We start from the raw sequence: 22,500 nt of genomic DNA, 5'->3' as shown, positions 1-22,500 counted from the left end.
TGAGTACCTTCCATGTCGCTTCACTCTGCAAAGCAAAATCTGATTTGTATCCCTTACGTGTGTAAATTCTAAGTCCGGTGGCTGATCGTTTTCCTTTCTTTCCGCCACTATTCGAAATTCTCTTAAATTCTCTTATGTGTATCTTCACAGTATAAATATATTTATAGTCCAACTGGAAACGTTCTTGTTCCTTTAACCTTAGTGCCTATCTCTATGTTGTATGTCTGTTCCACTGCCTCTATTTAACTGTCTTGATAGAAAACGACCAGTAGAGGTGAGTAAAATACTAGAATTGCTTTCTGCTGAGGGACTTTCTTTTTTTATTTTTCTGGCAACTGCCTCTATTTAACTTTCTTGATGGGAAAACGACCAGCAAAGGTCGGTAAAATACCAGAATCACTTTAACATTCTCAAGATTCCAAGCCATAGAATTGTCTTCCACGAGCACCCGTAGACAATATTTTTGTCAAATCTTGTATTTTCAGTGATATGACCACCGGAGGCCCCATTAAAAACAGAGCTTTGGACTATATCCTTTCCCACTGAAAGGCAATATTTATTTCCATGAGTTCCCATACCTGGTGTGTCACGCAGTTTGGTGCTTACTTTACCTCCATGTTAAAGAACCCTAGATGTTTCAGCACCTAGTCTAAAGTGCTGCATAGCTAAATACATATAAGGTCCCAAAGGCGAGACCGATTGCATTGCAAATGCTTGTTTTAAAAAAGCAAGAATGGTCCAACAAGACGTTTGGAATGATGGATGATTGATAACTTCGTAGTTGTGTTTAGAAAGATAGCTATGCTATATGAAAGAGAAAGTTAGCATAGCTGTAAACATTGCTCTCCCTGCCATGACCTGCATAAGTGTGTGTTTTTTGGTACGTAAACATTGTGTGGACTGCTGTAAAACACTGGTTGTGAAGCTTCCCACCGGGAATAAAACCTACTTCCTAAGCTGCTTAGTTATTGGTTGGGGATAACAAGCCACAATTGCTATTTTTTATTGTTACTCGATAGAAAAAGCCTTATAAGTTGAAGGTTGCAAAGATGTAAAGCATTAAACCTAAAGGTTGTGTTTCCTTGCAAACAACTGTTAATTCTAAATGAAATGAAAAGTGTTTTACAGAGCACGGCTAGCTGCGCTGAGGCGTCCAAGCGCTACAGAAAAGTGGTACTACCTAATGGGACCAGTTAGCGGGAGGGGAGTTAGTCGAGTTTATTGAAGAGAAAGGCTTTTAGCTGTTTGCGGAATGAGGACAGATTGGGATTGGATCTGAGATGAAGGGGGAGTGAATTCCACATTTTAGCCTCGTTATAAGAAAACGACCGGCCTCCTGATCTTGATCTTCTAATTTTGGGAACTGTAGCCAAAAAGGTGTGGGTAGAACGAAGCTGCTTAATGGGATAGTATGGCGTGATTAAGGAATGGTTAATCACCGGTCTAAACACACCCAAAGCAACATTTACAATGTTATAGAAAGTTGTAGCAATTTTTGGTGCGACCCATGATGCGCTAGGACACTACTCAATGACATATAGATTAAAATGCTTATACTTTATGCATGAACCAAATGTAATCTCCAGATATAAAATGACAGTGTTAGACATGACTAATAAGATCTCAGTTCTGTAACAAATGAACTGTTCTCTGCCATTTCTTGGGTTTCACACTTCCTCGTTTCATAGTGCAAGGTAATAGAGCAGCGTAGCTGTAATGCCAGATAACCTTAACAGGGAGAAAATGCATTTTTAAGTATGTGGGGAGTGCTCCAAAGGCAAACATTTTTTTGACTTTGAAAAATGAAACACTGCATGGTGCATTGAAATTGTGTGAAGGCCTTTTTCACTACATTCACTTTTCTGTTAAGCTTGTGATAGTATATCATAGAAGAAAAGCACTTATTTGCATAGCTACACAGTTTTTTATGAGAAGAGTTGCCTTCAAGCAAGTCATCTACGCAACGCCACTGCACAGAACTGCACTCCAACAACACCAACAGAAGCACAGCACCACCTCAGCATCACTCAGCCCAAGCACAGCACCACCTCAGCACCAGCACAGACCACCTACGCAACAGGACACTGCCTCAACTCCACCTCTGTACTGTGCAGACCCACCGCAATACCTCAACATCGGTGCATCATGACCACCACAGCATCAGCACAGCATCACTCAGTTTCACCACAGCAGCACTCGGCACCCTCTCAGCACCAGTGCAGCATTACCCAAGCACCACTGAACACCACCACCTCAGCACAGCACTACTTCTGTACGCATCAGTGCACCACCTCCTGCTCAGCACCAACTCAGCACCAGCGCAGCCCCACCACAGCATCAACACAGCACCACCTCAGCCGCTAATCTGCACCAACGCATCATCAGCGCAGCATCACCTGAATATCACCAAAGCATCACTCGGCACCACCTCAGCATCATTCGGCACCACCTCAGCATCACTCAACACCATCTCAGTATCACTGGGCACCACCTAAGCACCACCTTGCACAAGCACACCACCACCTCAGTATCAATCAGTACCACTTCAGCACCAGTGCAGCACCACTCCAGCATCAGCATGGCATAAATGCAGCACCAACTCAACCCCACCACAGAATTTCCACAGCACCAAGTCAGCGCCAATACGCCACCACTTCAGCATTAGCACAGCACCACCTCTGCACCAGTGCATCATCACCTCAGCACCAGCACAGTGTTACTAAGCACCACTTGAACACAGCACATCACCACCAAAGTATCACTCAGTACCACCTCAGTAGCATTCACTACCACCACAGGATCACTCAGAACCACCTGAACACCACCACAGCACCACCTGAGCACTGCATCAGCATATTAGCATCAGCACAGTACCACCTCCTCATCAGTGCACAACCACCAGTGCAGCACCAACTCAGCATCAGCGCAGCACTACCTCAGCTGCAGTGCAGCACCACCTCATTTTCAGCACAGCACCATCTCAACAACTTTGAACCAACGCAGCACCACCTCAACACAGAACCAACTCAGCATCACTTAGCACCACCTGAGCACCAGTTCACCTCCACCACCTCAGCCTGGCTCATCACCCCAGCATCACTCAGCACCACCTCAGCATCACTTAGTACCACCTAAGTATCATTCAGCATCACCTGAGCATCACCTCCGAACCTGCACACCACCACTTCAGCATCACCTCAGTATCATTCAGGATCACCTGAGCATCACATCCGCCCCGCTCAACACCACCTCAGCATCACTCAGCACCACCTCAGTCTGTCCTCGAAATCTGGCATCTGTTGATTCTCCCCTAGTGTTCGTCAGCTGCTCCCATTATAATTGAGGTAATATTCCCAACCTCCACCCTCCTATTGTTTATGTCCCCCCCATAAAAAACAAGCACTGGCGTTGCCAATAGGTTTCGCATTTGGAAAGTTGGAGCTATTGGTTTTGTAAATGACATTTTATATTTATATATTGTTATTGACAATGCCAATAACGATATATAAATATAAAATGTAATTTACAAAACCAATAGCTCCAACTTTCCAAATGCGAAACCTATTGGCAACGCCAGTGCTTGTTTTTAAATGTCTTTACCAGGCAGAGTATAGAAGTGCTCCATATGCGGTAAAATACAGCATTTAATAACTCGACGAAATAAGTGTTCTATAATATTTAAAATATGGTATTATAGAAACACTAGCTCCCTGTCACTCTTCAAAGACATAACTTTAGCAAAATGCGGATAGGAGTGCTCTATAGATGTTGGCGCACAGGCCTTAACAGGCACGTTTTCAAAGACAGGCTTTAACAGGCACGTCTAAAAAGTGCTCTATCGAGTGAAGACAGGCCTTAACAGGCACGTCTTAAAAACACCCTGGAACTTTCAAGCTCAGTCTTTAACAGGCACATCTAAAAAGCGCTCTATAGACTCAACACAAACCTTTAACATGCACATCTAAAAGCGCTCTGCAGACTCAAACACAAGCACGTGTAAAAAGCGACACATAGATTCAAAGACAGACCTTAAAAAGCACGTCTAAAAAGCGTTCTGGAACTTTCAAGCACAGGCATTAGCAGGCACATCTATAAAGCGCTCTATAGTTTCAAACACAAGCCTTTAACATGCACGTCCAAAAAGCGCTTTTAGCAGACTCAAATAGAGGCCTTAACAGGCACATCTGAAAAGCGCTCTATAGACTCAAAGACAGCCCTTAACAAGCACATCTAAAAAGCGCTCTGGAACAGATCTTAACAAACCAGGCACGTCTAAAAAGTGCGCTATAGACTACGACAGGCCTTAAAAGACACGTCTGAAAAACACTCAGCAGACTCAAACACAGGCCTTAACGGGCACGTCTAAAAAGTACACTAGAGTTTTTAGCCTGGCTAAAAAGCGCTCTATTAACTCAATCGGCAGGCCTAACAGGCACGTCTAAAAAACCTCCTGGAAACACAGACCTTAACAGGTACGTCTAAAAAGCGCTCTATAGACTCAAACACACGCCTTTAACATGCCCTTTTAAAAAGCGTCCTGCAGATTCAAAAACAGGCTTTAACAGGCACGTCTGAAAAGCGCTGCATGGACTCAAAGACCGACTTCAACAGGCACGTCTAAAAAGCGCTCTGGAACTTTCAAGTACATGTATTAACAGGTTAAATGCGTTATAGACTCAAACACAAGCCATTAACATGCACTTCTATAAAGCGCTCTACAGACTGAAACACACGCCTTAATATGCACGTCTAAAAAGCGCTCTAAAGAATCAAAGACAAGCCTTAACTGGCACATCTAAAAAGCGTTCTGGTGCTTTCAAGCACAGGCCTTTGGTCCACAGAAACGCCCGATACACTGTCACAGATCTTAATTAATACAGCCGTAGTATCTACTATATAAGCGCGAAACACAACACTTTACAAACAAATCCGCCCATCTCTCTGAGGCGCGTGCTTGCATGGGCTCCATAATTTTTCTAAAAAAAAAAATGTGCGGCATTTATCTGCCCAGACAGGAGGACTGTGCAGTGTGGGGTCGCGGTTCGGATATTCGGGTCTTCAGTTGGAGAATTGTATCTTTATCTGATGGCCCGTAATATTTAAGTAAGCTTGGTTGCAAAGTGGGCTGTCTCAGGAGGAGAAAGACATTCTGAAATACTTAGACCTGTGCTTCTATAAGGTGACGCAATGGAGCTGCATTACAGCGTGATTGACAGGCGGCAACAGGACATGACTCGTAAGGGCAATTACGGAGGATAACAAAAAAATCAATCTGGGTGCTGCATATATGGCACTTTTTTGGTCTGTGTTGAGTGCGAAATAGGCAAATTTGTGATTTGCCTGTGTCACTGAAAATCCTTCCCCAGTTTATGGAGGCACGTCTAGGGAAACTTCCCAATCCACGAGTTACAGCTGTTTGGTCTGCTTAGATGCTTGTGTTATGACCGAAGATTACGCGGCAAGAGGCGAAAGTCCAGAGCCTGGTGGGGGGGCGGGAATGCAAGCGAGGGGAGGAGAAGTGCGGCAGGCGGATTAGGGAGATGTCAGCTGGCCTCGCAATGCTGCCAAATGGCCAAAGGGAAGCCGGATGGGGGCGGGAGAGCCTGGCGGGGGGGGGGGGGGAATGCAAGCGAGGGGAGGAGAAGTGTGGCAGGCGGCAGGCGGATTAGGGAAATGCGCGTGCTTGTGTGGTCACGTGACCCGCTGTGACTCACATGCACTGTGAAGAAACCGCAGTGGTTTCACTAGTCGATTGAGCACTTGAATTTTCGCCTATTACATTCGCAAGCGAATGATAATAGGCGAAACCTAAAAACGATAACAAATAAGCATTAGCACAGACAGGGAAAAGTTGCCAGCATGCCTGGACAAAAAAACTAGAACACATTGTTTGTGTGGGAAACAACCTTTACAACGCAACTTTTACAACGCACTACCATTACAACAAAACTTTTACAACGCAAAAACTTTTACAACGCATACCATTACAACGCATGTTTTTACAACGCAAGTACTTTTACAACGCATGCCATTACAACGTAAGTATTGGTAAGTATATCATTATATTTTATATTTTATATGTTTTTTTTTTTTAAGTTTTCAGTTTTTGGGTAAAGGGGTATTTTTAGGGTTCAGGGTCAGTTTTCAGTTTTTGGGTAAAGGGGTATTTTTAGGGTTCAGGGTCAGTTTTCAGTTTTTGGGTAAAGGGGTATTTTTAGGGTTCAGGGTCAGTTTTCAGTTTTTGGGTAAAGGGGTATTTTTAGGGTTCAGGGTCAGTTTTGGGTTTTTGGGGTACAGGGGTATTTTTAGGGTTCAGGGACAGTTTTGGGTTTTTGGGGTGCAGGGGTATTTTTAGGGTTCAGGGACAGTTTTGGGTTTTTGGGGTACAGGGGTATTTTTAGGGTTCTGGGTTAATTTGGGTTTTTTTGGGGTACAGGGGTACAGGGTAAAAAAAAAATTACATTAATTAAATTAAATTAAATTAAATTAAATTAAATTAAATTAAATTATATTAATTACAATTAATTTAAAATAAAAAAAATATTATATACTTACCAATACTTACGTTGTAATGGCATGCGTTGTAAAAGTACTTGCGTTGTAAAAACATGCGTTGTAATGGTATGCGTTGTAAAAGTTTTTGCGTTGTAAAAAATTCGTTGTAACGGTATGCGTTGTAAAAGTATGCGTTGTAACGTCATACATCCGTTTGTGTTAATTCTGTTTTTATTAGGGTAGTTCAGTTGTATATAATGTTTTCTTTGTTATATATAGGGTGACAAAATCGTTATAACACTTTTTTTATTATAACTTTTCAACATACTGCACACATTCACAATGCTCTACAACACATCTTAAAGATATTAACAAAGGCAATAGCTCTGTCTAAACACTGATAAGGTCCCAAATGCGAGACCTATTGGCTATGCTAATGCTTGGGTTTTTTTAGATGGTAAACCTTGTATGTTAGATGAACCGGAAGACCCTAAGGGTTGTTATTGGATGTAAGCCTGGACAACTGTAATTCAAACCAGATGTGGATTTATACCCCAATGGGAGTCAACAATTTCCGGTGTACACTAAAGTCGACATGGCTGCCAACAAAATCTCTTAACAGAGCTCGTTCTGAGAAAACTTGTCTGATATTTCTTGAGGGCTGTTTGATACCCACGCGGGAATCTGTGCGTTTTAAGACAGGTTGGAAGATCAGTAATCCTAATGGACTGCTCCTTTAAAAGGGACTTCTTCCAGACTCGCCCTCCGAAGAAAATGAGTGACTGTGTTATAATCCCTCAGCAGTGTTTTTTTGTTTGTAGTTTTCCATCCCAGCAGACCATGACCCATACTAACTTTGCTTTTGCACTCACGCAACACTCTTGTTAGCCTATTAACGTTTCGTACGTACAAACAAATGTGTGGAGAGCAAATGGCGTTGGGTCTCGTACAGCAAACATCCTGTTAATGCATGCAAAGGGGACATGACTGGGTGGGACGAGCGTAAACACCCTAAGGAATCCAACCAAAGCCAGATCTACTAACGTAGCACTTTGCAGGAAATCCTACTGCCAAATGAAAGCTGGTGCAAACAATAGGCAACACAAAAATGACATGATTCCTCGACTTACTAGGTGGCAGTTTTCAGAATTGATACCTCATGCACTATTTTTCCCAGGAGGGTTGTCAGCGTGTAGAAGTGTGTACAGGCGGAGGTCCCTGGAGTACAAACGTCATGCATGACGCCTCTGGCCTTCGCACCTTGACGCAATGCTTTAGTATTACAACTCGGTACAAAAGGGGGTGGTGTATTACAACTGGCAATGACATACATCATCAGCCTTTCCATTCTTTGTAAATCCAGCGCTGCCCAATTTCGATAACCTATGCGCAGTGCAGTGATGCTGATTTTCATGCAGGGTTTCGTTGCACAATTTTTGGTAAATGCGGGCAAAACTCTTTGTCAAATACATATGACTATTCCTAGTGGCCATGAATGCCCATACACACAGCAGTGCTGTATTAACGCAGGGGCACGCTGAGCAGTTGCCAGGGAACCCCATGATCATAAGGCCCCCTTGCAGTTCAGAATTTAAAACCAATTTTTCCGTTAAACATTTGTATTCCTGTAAGTGGTTGTGTAGGCAGGGCCCAGTGCACTACTTTGCCTGGGAGCCTATAATGCTGTTACAATGGCCCTGGTGCGCAGGTATGGTTCACATGCCCTTGGGCAAAGGTCCCTATGCAAAACTATGAAATAGGACATTTTTTAACTTCTGCATTCAGATATTTAATTCAAATGGTATTCTTGTGAATAGCCAATGCTGTTTCCACTGTGGTTGATAGCTGTAAGGGAACAAACAACATTCCATAACTTGCTATCCACTCAGTGATTTTTCTCATAAAAAGGAAATGTATGTTAAATACTAAATATTATGCACAAATTAGCAAATATTGGAAGGAATGGAAGGTGGAAATGCCTATGGGGACAGGCTCAAAAAGGCCTCACAATCTGCACAAAGAAAGGTTCCACAGTTTAGTAACATCCTAAACCTACCATTGACCCTCTGCACTGGAGGCACTTTTATAGGTATGTGCACCCTCCCAAGAGTGTAGCACAACAGGAAGAGTGAATTTGATTTAAAAATCACTCCATTGAAATTGTCAATGTGTCACTTCAATAATTGAAACCAAAAATGTAAATGCAATATAATAAATATTTAAACATTTGAGGATAGTATCTTAAATCAATTACATTAAACACCATTTGCAGTAATTTGCCATTAGCAATGTCAGATCAATACAATTGTCAATGTGCAACATAACAAAGAGAGTGAACCTTTTTTTCTTTCTTTAATCAGTCTGCAAAGCTAAAGCACCCAGAGCATATAAACTAATGACTCAAATCCAGAAGTACTTGCAATTTTTGAAAACGCCTTTTAGGCTCATGAATTCCTTTAGTCTGTGTAGGAAACTGCCCCTTTTTGAAATGGTCACCCCCACTTTTTGTCTGATATTTGATGTGATTTTGACTGGAAGTGTACTAGATTCCTGCTAACCAGGTCCCCAGTACCAGATCTCTTTCCCAAAACTGCACAATTGCACCCCAATTTGGCAATACCTTTAGCACTTCCTGTAAGTCTGTAGTAAGTGATAACCCGGGCACCTACAGCAAGGAGGCTAAAGAGGGTCCCTACGGGATGCAGCATGTATTATGCCACGCTAAGGGACCCCTCACCAAACACATACAGACTGGCACTGCAGGCTGCGTGTCTTGGTGCAGAAAAAACAGAAAACAGGACATGGAACACATCTGTGTGCCATCCATGCCTACAGACACTGCATGCAGTAAAGGTAAGTCACCCCTACAGCAGGCCTTTCAGCCGTAAGGTAGGGTGCACTATAGTACATGCGTGGACATACCTGTATGAGCTGTTATGCCCATGTGCTTGTCAGTTTAATTGCTGCCAGTACAAGCGATTAGTGAAGCCATTTTAAATACATGTATTGGAGACTGCTGAAAACGAGTTCCTCAGTAACATGATGGCTTCACTGTAACACATATGTTTAGTATCAAACATCTCGTATCAATAAGCGCACACTGATTCCAGTGTTTGATCTATTAAGACATGCACCCTGAGAGCGCCTCAGAGGTGCCCCCTGAGAACCTACCAACTACTAGCGTGCTAGCTGACTGATCTTAGACAGCCTGCCACCACAGATGAGTTTCTGACCCCCAGGTGTGAGCGCCTTTGCTCTGAGGAGGTAAGAAACAAAGCCTGCTTGGGCGTAGGGTGTTTACACCACCTCCCGCAGGATGACCTGTGAATTAGTATTCCAAAGCAGGAAGATTCAAAGAGCCTATCACCTTTGTTCTGAAAATCTGGCTTCTCTCACTGGAGAGGATGCCAACCCCCTTTGACCATGGTCCATTTCGCACTTGGGCATGGCAGGAAAATTAGTAGTCAGAGAGGCATGTTCATCTTCATGTTAGTTCCACCCCTAAGACAGGCTACTTGAAGTAAAGACATTTCAGAGTTTACCATCTTGGTGATGCCAACTTAGGAACTCTGGGGCAGGACTATGCCCACTTCCCACAGGAAGTGGTAATTTAAGTGGCATAGTGACCCCAGTGGTAGGTAGCCCATTGGCTACTACCCTACACTCACCTAATGCCCCAAAATCCGGTATTTTGGGGAGCCCCTAACAACAGGAAATCAGATCCTGCCAACCAAAAGAAGGACCGAAAAGCAAGAACTGAAGAAGAAGCAACTGACTGTTAGTCTATTTAACACTTGCACCAAAGTCGTCTCACCCTGCAAGCTGCTGATTCTCCAAAGCCTGGGAGAACTGCTATCACTTCTCCAAATACTTAGGAAGCAAAGCTGCTTCCCTGTATCCTGCATCTACTGAAGAAATACCTGCAAGGCATCCGGGCTATGTAAACCTGACACTGGCCAGCACCACTGCACCTGTCGCTCCGAGTTGAAGAGGGCCAACTGTGCCAGCGTTGTCCCCCAGCCCTCCAGAGAAGAAGCCCACCTTAGGTTTACCAGAAGGGGACCCCTCGATGCCACCTGCAACCTCTTTGTATGCCCCCCTGACTTGGAGTGCTCCCTGTCACAGAAGCACGACACCTAAGGACACCTCTGCACCCGTCGCCCCTGGCCCATCAAGTAGAAGACCAAGGGTGTCCCTACGTCCCCAAGCATCGTGAGGCCTGAGCCCCACTATTGGTTCAGCCTGACTGGCCTCCCATTCAAAACCTGCAGCCTCTTTGCACGAAGACCGATCCCCATGGACTAACAGTGGGCTCGACACCGTATTGCACCTCTGCACCTGGCCGTCCCAGTGCCGCCCTTTGTGACCTCTTGGTGGTGCCTTGGACCTTGCCCCATACTGCACTTAAGTCCATGAAATGGGTCTTGTAAGTCGCTCTACTCTACCTGTATACCATATTTGTTTTCCCTCCCATAGAATAGCATTGCAGCCACTAAAAACTGCACCGTCAACGTTTGAAAACTGAAAGCATCTCTGTCTCAAAACATACTTACCTGATCATATTTATTCTGGTGCCTAAATCTATATAAAGAAACATGTTATTTTTATAAATTGGTGTGGATCTCCTTATTGAGACATGTGCATCATTTATTGGCTGTGTGTATTTTGCAGATGTCTAGCACTCCTCTCTGATAAGCCTAAACCTGCACTACCCCAGAGAAAAGCACCTTGGGATTGCCAGAGCAAGCCCCTGCCCACTAGTAAGGGAATACCTGGACTCTTTGCACTGTATATCTCTTTTTGGTATACTATATAAAAAACCATCTTCTTGCAGCCAGGAGAATTAGAGAGAAGCCAAAGATAAATGCCCTCAAAGCCAAGTTAGATTGATGGAGGCGATCATACATATCGTTGAGCCACATGTTGTGTAATGTGCACATTTTTGATTGGCCTCACAAGGACTTACGGAAATAATTCTTTCCCGCCTGCAGCAGTTTCTCTGAAGTACAGCAGGCAGGTTTCTTTTTTTCTACTGATAAAAAACAGTCACTGGCCTCATCTTTCTTTTTTACAGGGTGCCATTGTCCTAAGCTAAACACCGGCCATGAGAGCTGCATGCAACCTCAACAGACCTCATTGTCTTGGAAGGCTAACTGCCTGCCTGGCATGGCTCTTGAGTGCTGGCACAGGAGCCTACTGTCTTCTTTTGCCAAACACCATAAATATGGACGAGAAGTGATTTGCTGTGCCGACATGAGCACATGAGCACATGAAGTAGGTGATGCAAACAGGCATGCCAGATCTCTGGCCCTCTTCAGGAGCCAGAGGGAATGGGCGAGGTGCCAACCCTAGTGGAGTTGAAAGTCTTGGTGTGTGAGCGCTGCACTTCTAAGTTGGTTTACCCAAAGGAATTAGCTCTCCCCATGGGTGATTTACAAGGGAAAGTGGTTATGCCATGCATGTTCTTTCCCTTCCTGTCCCTCTGGATCATTGGACACCCCCTGGAGAGTAAATGGAGTCCCTTTTTCCTGCCAAGTAGCATGTGTAAATGCCACAAATGAGCAGCACAAGCATTGGGCTAAATGGATGGGCGCGTTTTTTAGTTCTGCTCCACCAGTAGTGTTTTTAATCCTCCAAGCTTCTAAAAAGTTCAGGTTTTTCTGTAACTTGATTTCAAAATGTTCTTCCACCAATTAGGTAGCGCTCATGGCCTGCCGTCCTGCCTTTTTATCTCATCAGCCTGATCTTAAGGGTTCTTTGCAGCACTAGCCCCCAGTTACCTCCTTCCATTAGCAGGGGAATGCGCAGAGATCAAGACCTGTACTTCTGCGTGGAATCCAGGCAATCTCGTTGGTCTAAGGGTTTCCTTCAGTGGCCCCCTTTTTTCCTAAAGGAAGTTTACAGTCCCTGCCTGCATTTCCCAAACCCTTCGGCCTCCTGGCACCACTGACAAGTTCACAGACATTACAAGGGACCCACCTCCTCCAGGGTTTTCAGGTCAAGCCTGGGCAGCGTATGCGCTGCTACAAGGCATGCAGTAGTGGGGTATAGCTTTGAAGCCCCGAACACTCTCAGCCCATATTTCTAATTGCTATGTCATTGTCCATCGTAAACTCTGGCTTCAGATTCATTATTGGGCTTGTTAGTCCCTCCTTGGTACTGCATTGTCTGCATTTGTTACCGCCCATAACGACTGGACCTTTTACTGGTGTTGTTACATGGTCTGCTTTATAAGCCAGAGAGCACTATTTTATTTAATGCTCTTCCCCTATTCCACCCACTACCTCGCAGCACGATGCCCCCTTTTATTTACATTTTTACTGATGGCGGTCCGCTTTAACTATAGCAGCTGCATTTTTTATTTATTTATTTTAGCAGGGCGGTCCACATTTTGCAGCCGTGCTACCCCTTCCTTTACGCAAACCGCTCATTAAGAAAGGTACCCAGTTGACATTAAAGTGAAAGCGCCGCATTGGCGCTTTTACCCCCAAAAAATATCTGTCAACTTGACAAACAGATGTCAAAGCCCCCATGCCGCGGTTTCTCTTTAATGTTGGACACACACCTTTCTTTAAACGTGACTTGTCTAGAGAAAAGGCAGCAGCCTTGATCAATGTGAAAGCCCCGCATGAGCGCTAGTAAAAATTCAAATATTTGCAATGCAACAGGTCTCGCATTTGCAAGAGTATAAGCTACTGCATCACGAATAGCTTACAATCTTACTAATGTCAGACCTATTGCATTGCAAATGCTTGTTCCAAGGAGTGAAAAGGCCAGTTTCACAGACCCTAGAGGCACAAGTATGACATCATTCTGCCCTCCTGATCCACTCCGTGTACAGTTTTAGGGGAATTTTTTAAAAACAGTACATTCAAAATAACTTCAAAAAGGAACTTCTTCTGGTAGTAGTGCCAGAGGTATCACTGCTTCCCTGATTTTATGAGTGAGGTCATTTCCATGCTTATCAGAATGTGTGGGTTCTTTTAATTAACCCCTGTCAAAGATTCCCACATTCTCTTTCTCTCCAAGGAAGAAGGCTAATCATCTCCAAACAGGCCTATTGTCTGGGGGAGGCTTTGATATAAATGTTGACCAGCAGCATTATTAACTTGGTCCAGCAAGTATTTCAAAGCCCGGATCTCATTTGGGGGTTACTCAAGACAATACTGCAAAACTCACAGATGATGAACGACAGAAATATGATGCAATTAACATATTTGCATTCTGGTCTATTTTAAGGCTATAGAGACATTCACCTTTTCTCTACGTTGAGCCAATGCGAAGTTGATATTTTGTTGTTTTCACTTTCAGGGTGAATACTTTATTGCACTACAGGCTCAAGGCAAATAACAACAGACTCATACTACATTCAAGAGGCAATGAGCATTTTTGGCTGCGAAAATGAACTATAAGGCCTTCACAGGGCATAATCGATGTATTAAAGGTCCCATCTTTGACAGGGAATCTGTTGTGCGGATGCTGAGCTGAGTTAAGACAGCAATCCCACTCAGCCTACATGTGAGTGTACATGAATTTGCATGAAATTTCACACGTAACCAAAACAGAGCCTCTTACACCAGCTGCACAGCAGGGAATTATGTTGACTGTTACTAGTATTGTTACATCCAGCACTAGAACTTCTATAGGTGGTAAAGCTGCATCAGCGGCCCCCACACAAGATCCTGCCTTTCTAACACCTCCAGAGATACAGATGATCCATTAATGATTCAACCCTTTCATTCTCAATTGTAATAGACTCTCTTTCATGGCCTCAACAGCTTTCCCAAGATACTATTAGAGTCGCTCTTCTACTCTATCACTTAATGAGAGATGCTATTTTGGGTCACACTCATCAGTCTCAATCAAAGTCCCTGGTTATCATAGTACAATCAATTACTGGCACAATTTAAGGCACTATTTGGAGAAAAATCCAGCAAGCAGGACAGAAAGGGCTTTATATCGTAAATCAGACCCTCCCAGCAACTTGTAAAAGAAGCGCATAGACCAATAATGATGTCACATAAGTAGCCTTGTATTAGGGATTGTGAGAGGATTTGAAGGATGCCATATTATTAGTAGGGCACTCATAAAGACAGGGCCATTTTCAAGGATCATGCCATCCCATATCCACAGAGATGGCTCATGGATTGAAGATGAGCCTAAACTGATTGGGGGCCTCTTACCCCTGAGCAGTAGAAAGGACAGCATACAGCATGGCTGTATTGCGGCCCAGTTGGCCATATTGTCTGTCACTACCACCAGAATTCGGGAACAGAAGCCACTTTTCATAAAAGACAGGCCTAGGATGAGTACAGATACTATTTCCACTCTATAATAAGTAAGACACATCTCCACACATCAACAACAGCAACTATGATCGTTGGATCTACTGACCAGAAGAGCTTCTTTGGATTCCAAGACCTCAGGATGCTTCAAGAACACCAAAATGGAGAAGTCGATTTTGATACAGAGAAAGCAACAGCTGAAAGAAATTCAAGGCACTGGGGCAGGGGGAAAACCCCTGACATGCATTACCACTGTTTATCGTCATTGACAAGGAGTATAAAAAATTATAGAATTCGATCTCATTGATAATTGCCCAAACTAATGGCTGCGATTACACAATCCAGTGATAATCTGTGGCTCCATCTGTAAAACTGCTGTTACCTTGACCAACTTTTTCAAGGGTTCATTATCCTGATCAGTCCTATGCAACTCTCTAACATAGGTTTTTGTCTAAACTGAACTATTTGATATTACGTCAACCCTTTAATCCGACACGCACACTTACCATTATTAATAATCTGACTGTAGACTATAGATGTGCTGCTTTTGGAAAGTGCAAATAATTTACTATTCTTGGTGGTATACTCATCGATAATGTCCCATATGTCGTTCCCTTGACATATCTTGCACAGCCTCCATGATAGTTGTATTCATTGCCTCTTGTAATCTGGTTACCTTGACGACCGTTGTGGAAATATTACATCCTAGGACATCTGTGTTTAGAATCACACTAACCTAATCTTCACATACTAAGATGTGAAGTGATGAACCACTGCCCGGACAGGATGGCAGCAAGAGTAGATTATTGCCTTGAAAAAGCAACAAGGGTAGCAAAACATAAGTTGGCTGTAACACCTGTCTAATATTGCAATGCGTTGTCAATGTTCTTTCTTATACATCTGGCCTTGTCAAATATATTGTATTGACATAAGTGTGTACACAAAAATGGAAATGTGTTTATTTGAAACTCCATATATAGTTTATATTATGATTAGGAAGGAGTACATTTTTCGCTTAAAAAAATGAATCAGACATTCTAACTGGGAATTGTACTCTGTGTCTAATTCAGAGGGCCTCTTCCATATATATGTCTATTGTACAATTAACTGATAGTTTGCAAATGAAGATTAACACTGCTTACTGTGCTTTATGCTGCTTTCTCGCTTGCCCAGCCATGCTGGATTTCTTAAGTACAAACAAGTCCACTTTCTGAAAATCAAAAGGAACAGGCGGTGAACAGCGAATTGTGGGGGGCGAATGTACATGGAGAGTACTGCACTCTGATTGGAGGAGGCTACTACAAAACAATTAAGCCTCCAGAGCTCAACGATGGTGGTAAGAAAGTGACACATGGTTTGTGTGGGACCAGCACAAAATCCACCACTGTTCTGCTGTCTGACCGGAAGTACAAGAGGATGGTGGCCGGCCACACTCCTCGAATACTATGAGAATAGTTATAAACATACTAGGGTAAAACGCACAAATACTGCTAAAAAATGGTTGGCAAAATTTTAGGGGTGATCAACAAATTCAAAATCCTATAGTACCAAAACCCTCTTCCCTCACACATTTTTGTCAAATTCTAATTACAAACTGTTTGCCTATGGTAACTACTAATGTTTCTGAATTGAGACAGGGGACAATCCTTCGTTGAACTAAAAAAAAGATCTGAGCTACAGGTTACCTCTAGAGCCCGGTATTCACGAGTCACCCAGCCTTAGCAGGAGTAATCCAAGACTCCAAGAACTCCATGTCATATTCATGATAGCAACCTGGGCTCTGTTAGTATAGTATTCAGGTCTGAATTTAGTAAGAGACCTCCACAGGTGAAAGCTAGCACAGGAAGCAAACCTGTAGTGGGTAATCCTACAGTCAGAAAATTATTTGGAAGCTGCAGTAAGGGCATTAAATAGACAATCAGACACATTTGTAGTGGAAGTAGACTTACTGCACGCGCTATCTTCATCTGTTTCTTTAAATTATAGCAGATTGGCTTATTTGATCTTGGCCCTGTCTTCCATCAGAGAGGAGTCTAGATTAGAGCCCCAATTGTGTGACTGCTCAGAATTACAAGATACCTTTAGTTAGTTGTAGAAGGTCATGGTTTGTGGCTTACAAACCACAGCTTAATAAAAAAAAACTGTCAATACAGAAATGGTCACCTCGTACAGGCTAGCACCAGTAATTAACCAACATTATAAGGATCATGATCTAGTAAGTGCACCAACTATTCAAAAGTTTAACTTACCTTACACTGCCTGCAGCTCGTCCTTGATGTTCCTGGCTCCCGACTCTTCCAAGCACAAGGTCCTGCGGCCAATTCCCTTAATCAATGCAGACGCTGCTCTCATGTTGTTAACAAATAATGTTCAGCAGCATGAGTGAAGGGTCTAGATTGGCTGGAACTGTCTGCCTCAGCACTGCTAAAGGCACTGGAGGCCTTGCCTGCTCTCCACCTAGCTGTCTAAGACGGCTGGGTTGGAGAGGTTTGAATTGCGCATGTAGGTCTGGCCTTAGCAAGATAGCCACTAAAACCAACATTCGCATTTCAATCTGAAGTGGCCACTCCTCACTTCTGCCAATCAGCAGCAATGATGCAATGACCCAGGACAGCCCTCACACTTCTTTTTCTGGCAGAGAATAAAAAAATAAAATGGTAATGAAATAATTTTATTATCATTTTATTTTCCACGCTCTCTGCGCAGCAGTGGGGGGAGGTTGGCACTCCTCCACTCCTATGGTTGAACAGCTGCTCTGTGTTACTTTGTCACGTGACAGATAAGCCGTCTACCATATCACAAGTGAATTACATCCAATGTCACTTGTAGTCCAGCAGAAGGGATATCTGTCACGTTTATGAGGGAGTAACCCGTCTACCGAACTTTAAATCCAGCCCTTCTTTAGTAAATAGAGACCGTATCTGATGCAAACAATTATTCATCAGCGAAGTTTGCAAAATCAGTTATAGTGTTACAATATATATGAGGACAATATCTTACCTTGTCGGCTGTATGACTTATCTCCACAGCCAGATCCGCACCCGAATTCCCCATTCCTACAATTATCACACGCTTCCCCTTAAAGTCATCAGGGAACTTGTACTCTCTGCTGTGAAAATAGTGCCCTTTGAAGTTTTCTATACCTGTGGGTTAAATAGGTGCAAAAATGACAGTATAAGTGAAAAATGTTCAAAGGAATGGATATATCTTAAGAAGGGTATAGTACGTTTTTGTGTTGCTAAGATCGTACAATGTAGTTCAAGGCTATATGCATCATAGCCATAAACAATTAAATGAAAAGGTTGGTTTATTGGTATTTAAAGCAATGTCTTCAGAATTGAAATTATGTGATCTATAACATAAACAAATTTACAATCTAACTGTTTTATACCAAGGTTTTCAAAATCTTTTGCCTAAGATATTAGGGCAAATTTCTTTGTAGTTGCCACCCCTATAAAATTGAAGATCTTTAATATCACATTGTAAAGTGACCATTACACTAGCTGAGCCCAAACTATAGTGGACGATAATATTTAACATCTACAGACAATGGCAGCTGGTAATTTTACCAAGAAGGGGGCGGAAACTACACACACATTCACACTCACACCCATGCATTCACACTCACACACCCATTCACAACACTCACTCACATACACACATACATTCATATATACATACTTACATGCACCAAATATATATATAAAAAAAACTTACCTTCACTTAAGCTCTCTGGCCGGGAAGTCTTGGAGATCCCAGGAGGGTGGGAACTGCTGCCTACTTTTATTGGCTGACCATCGGTCAGCCAATGCTGCAAGGCAACAGCCCCTCACTCATCCCTGAATAAAATGCGGTCAGCAAGACTACTGACCCCACCCCACTTTGTGATAAAGTGTCACTGATAGACACTCTGTTCTGGCCACTTCAGCTCCCAGGACCGAGGCAATCAGTGAAGCTTCCCCTAGTCATGAGGGGAGGGCCCTGAAACCCTTTTGCCATGATGAGGAGGTCATGCCTACAGGGCTGTGGAATCTTCAGCCTGGCAAAGCTCAGCTCAGGCAGCCAGGAGCCGGTGCATTTAGCGCATGTCTAGGTCCTGGTTACCTGATATGAAGAAGAAGAGTTTCTGTCAGGCTGACCTTTGTTCAGCCTGACAGACACTCTCCTTGTCAGGAAAAAGGTGGAGGTGTGGCCCCTCAGCCAGAATGGACGGGCCTCGGCTGTCTACAGAAACAAAACTAAAGGACCCCTAAAATCTCCCAATACTTCTTCTACCCCACTTATTCCAGATTCCAAATGTAGATTTGACATTGAACCATTACTAGCCTGAATTTAAGCTGTATCCTTACCACTACACCATCCACCACTCTTTTGCCCCCATTAGCAACAGGAAATAGGCATTAGACACATCCAAAGTAGAATAAGACTACATATCAGCCTACCAGGAAAGGAATCCAAAGGCAGGTATGGCTCAATATGATGTCCAATGCAAACCAGGACAGCATCAAAGACTGCAGTCTCTTGCTTCCCATCCTTCTCTGTGACAATGTCCCACTGGCCTGTGGTGGCGAAATCTGGATGTTTTCTTACACTGCGAACGATGGTCTTTGAGGAAACACACCAAATCCAAATCATTAACAGGTAAGAAACAATTATTTCAGCATTGAGTTATTGCATTACTGTTTCCTATACAATAAAATTGGCAACTGGTACCACAATGCTAGTTCTAAACAGTCATTTCTGCTTCCTGTCTTAACAAAGACACCCTACCTATATTCCAAAGTAACCCTATTATATTCAAGACTATTAGTGTCCCATTTGCCCATTATGTCTTCATCCTTTTAGCTTGGAAATGTTCTTTCAAAACCATTCTAGCAAAAATGTTTCCTCATAGGACACCTGAGCGACCACCCATTCCCCACCCGACCCATCCCAATCCCATACAGTGAATTCTAGTTCAAGTAGATTTGCTTTGACTGAAAAATGCTTGCATCTTCTGCACTATATTCATTTGTGGACGTGAAAGAAATGTTATTGAATGTCAGTGTCCCTCTTTTCTCCACGAGGATCTATTTGTTATAGCACTCAAAAAGAGGACTAGTCTAGTTGATACATGAGCAACTTCTTTAGTCCTTTAGAATGAGGCTTACCCCAAAGCTGTCTAATATTGACCCGAGAGATTCACATCACTGCCAGAGTTTCAGGGAATCAACTGGTTGTTTAAACAAGTTCCAGTTAAATTCACTTTATGCAAATATATCCTATTTAGAGCTTGCACAGTAGTTAATGAAGTAAAAAGTTAGACAAATAAATCTTCCACGGTTTTGAGGCAATTGCTTTTTGGAATGTTTTTGCATTACGAATGCCAGGAAATGTATGTACGCTAGGGACTTCCTTTATGAGAACAGAGCCCTTAAAGGCACGAGTGAAGTGTCGGTATAGATGTCCAACATTTCAGTCCTACCAGAGAATGAACCCTCCTCATAGGTATTGTCTCTTTAGAGAGAATGGACAGTATAAACTGGCCCTCGGTGTGGCTATAGTGGCTGCCACGAGCTGCATATTAGCCACTATAGCCTGAGGAATTGCTCCGTTAACATGGTCCCGTCACCGCTTTCTTTCCTGTTGCTGGGTTTCTCCTTGTTCACTGAGTGGCTAGTGGCAGAAGACACCCTTTAATGAGGAGGAAAACAACATAGGACTGAGGTAGTACCATTCTTAACTCTTCCCTGCACATATACACAAGATCTATATGCAGCATACTGCTGGGATTGAATTCTCGATCACAGTAGCTGCACTGATCGTAGTGTTGTGTTGCCCACTTAGTATAGGTGCCCCTGGATCTGGGCAGGATCAAGACAGATTTGCAAGGGGTACTGACACAAGCAAGCTAAAATTGATGGAATGGAATTCACAGTGGTGCAACATTTTCTTAACCATTTGCATTCATATGTTTATTTAATCATTGAGACTCCAAGTCAGAGGGGTGCTGGTCTTGCTGTACCAGTAGATGTTGCTGAGCAATTCAGACAGAGATCAAATTGCATATGGTTGGCTTGGCGCTGCAGATGGCAGATGACTCTTAACGTGTCTCTCGAGTGGGGCTCGTAATCGGTCACAAACCAGGCGGCGCTGAGCATTTCCGAGCCGTCAAGGAATGCGGGGCACTGCTGGTCAGCGGCGTCAGTCGGGGGAAGCTGCAGGAGACCAATCCAACACCTTGTGGGCATCAACACAACTTAAGATTGGCCATCCTGACCCATGATTAACACAGGTGTGCATGAAGAAGAGATTCAAAGCATACTGCCAGCCTAGATGGCAAAAGCAATACAGTTGAGCCCCACAAGGCCAGAACGATCTGCATCTGATACAGAAGGTGCACCCTACTATCACCGGGCCACTTATAGCGAGGCCTGAAGAAGGGACCCCCCTCAAGCAGACATATCAGGACCGCTCCTTCGCCTACCCGCGCTATGAGGCGGCAGTGCTAGTGTGCTGCCTGAGGCAGGGAGGGGAGACCTGGGGAGTAACAGCAGTCTGAAGATACGTCGTGCCACAGAGATGGGACTCGGTGCATAGCGCGGGCTATGTGTTAAACTGGTCGGGAACCCTCCCATCCATGAGTAGACAAGGCAACAACTGCTAGAAGTTGGGTCCATCGAACAGCAATTGCACCCCCCCTCTACTTCAAACTCAAGGTCTCAGCTCTTTTGATCCTGTACTATTTCAAATTACTAGTCGCCCGCAGCTTCTGGCATAAATGCTATATAGCATTTAAGAGCCCAACAGGCTTCATGACTGCTCATGCCTCCCCAACTTTTGCTGGCCACAAGATCTGGGTCGGGGGTAGGGCGGGTTTCAGAACACAAGGGAGCACTTTTTCTGGAACTGTACAATCAGCCTCCTACTCTAACGTAGACACACTGCAGAGATTGATGCAGCTCTGAGAACCCCATGGATGGGGTGACACAGATTCGGAAAACCCTCCCCCTTCAATGCCGGTCCCGGCCGAGCCACGTACTAGTGTGGAATAGGTATCCTGCAACCCTATGGAGCCTACAAAACCGCAACTCGCAATGGCGCCCATGATAATAAAGTTGTACAAGATTCTCAGCATCATTGCTGAGACCAGACTAGATATCGGGGGCATTGTGGATGCAGTGGCAGTCTAACTTGGCCTCTTAAGTGAAGAGTAGAGCAAAATCTTGGATAGTGTCAAGCATGCTGGAAGGACCATACATGACCTACAGCCAGTGCTTAATTTGAACCGGTGGTTTCCAGTGCTAGGCCCCGGCACTTAATTGTTAACACCGGCGCTTGTGACAGTCTGCCACAAGGTGGCACTAGCTGGCTAATTTAGAGATTACCGCAAAAGTTAATTATTAATTCAATAGGCAGTAAAAATTACTTTAAACTGCCGCCCAAGACATTCCTATAGATTTAGGGGCTTGAAATAGTCAGAATTGGCACATTTGTAGGAGTGTGATGTCAGTAGTTGTGTTGTTGCTATCATGGCAATGCTGGCAGGGGCAATGGGTGGTGCAAGCTGCAGTGACCTCCTGATGAGGGCCCTGGACTTACATTTTTTTACAAATTCTGTATTGCCTACAGCCCAAGACTAAGGACCTGAATGAGCATGTTGGGGAAATCACTAACAAAGTTAGCTCACTCAAAGACAGATCAGATTTCGCAGACGAGAGATCCCGGTGTAACAACATAC

At 43.7% G+C, this 22,500-nt stretch overlaps 1 protein-coding gene across 2 annotated transcripts in view; it reads right to left on the bottom strand.

Moving 5' to 3' along the window:
• The window catches only part of LOC144754535 (dimethylaniline monooxygenase [N-oxide-forming] 2-like), a 425,016-nt gene that overhangs the window by 239,593 nt on the left and 162,923 nt on the right, over positions 1–22,500 (bottom strand). For both annotated transcript variants that reach the window (XM_078642466.1, XM_078642472.1), the window contains exons 4-5: positions 19,223–19,385; positions 17,781–17,923 (exon numbers count right to left, since the gene is read on the bottom strand). In XM_078642466.1, the coding sequence (XP_078498592.1) occupies positions 17,781–17,923; positions 19,223–19,385 (306 nt within the window). The remainder of the gene's footprint in view (positions 1–17,780; positions 17,924–19,222; positions 19,386–22,500) is intronic.

Source organism: Lissotriton helveticus, chromosome 1_1 (genome assembly GCF_964261635.1).
Source record: "Lissotriton helveticus chromosome 1_1, aLisHel1.1, whole genome shotgun sequence".
Taxonomy (NCBI): domain Eukaryota; kingdom Metazoa; phylum Chordata; class Amphibia; order Caudata; family Salamandridae; genus Lissotriton; species Lissotriton helveticus.
Note: the sequence above shows the minus strand (reverse complement) of the source record. Positions and strands in the feature narration are given on the sequence as shown.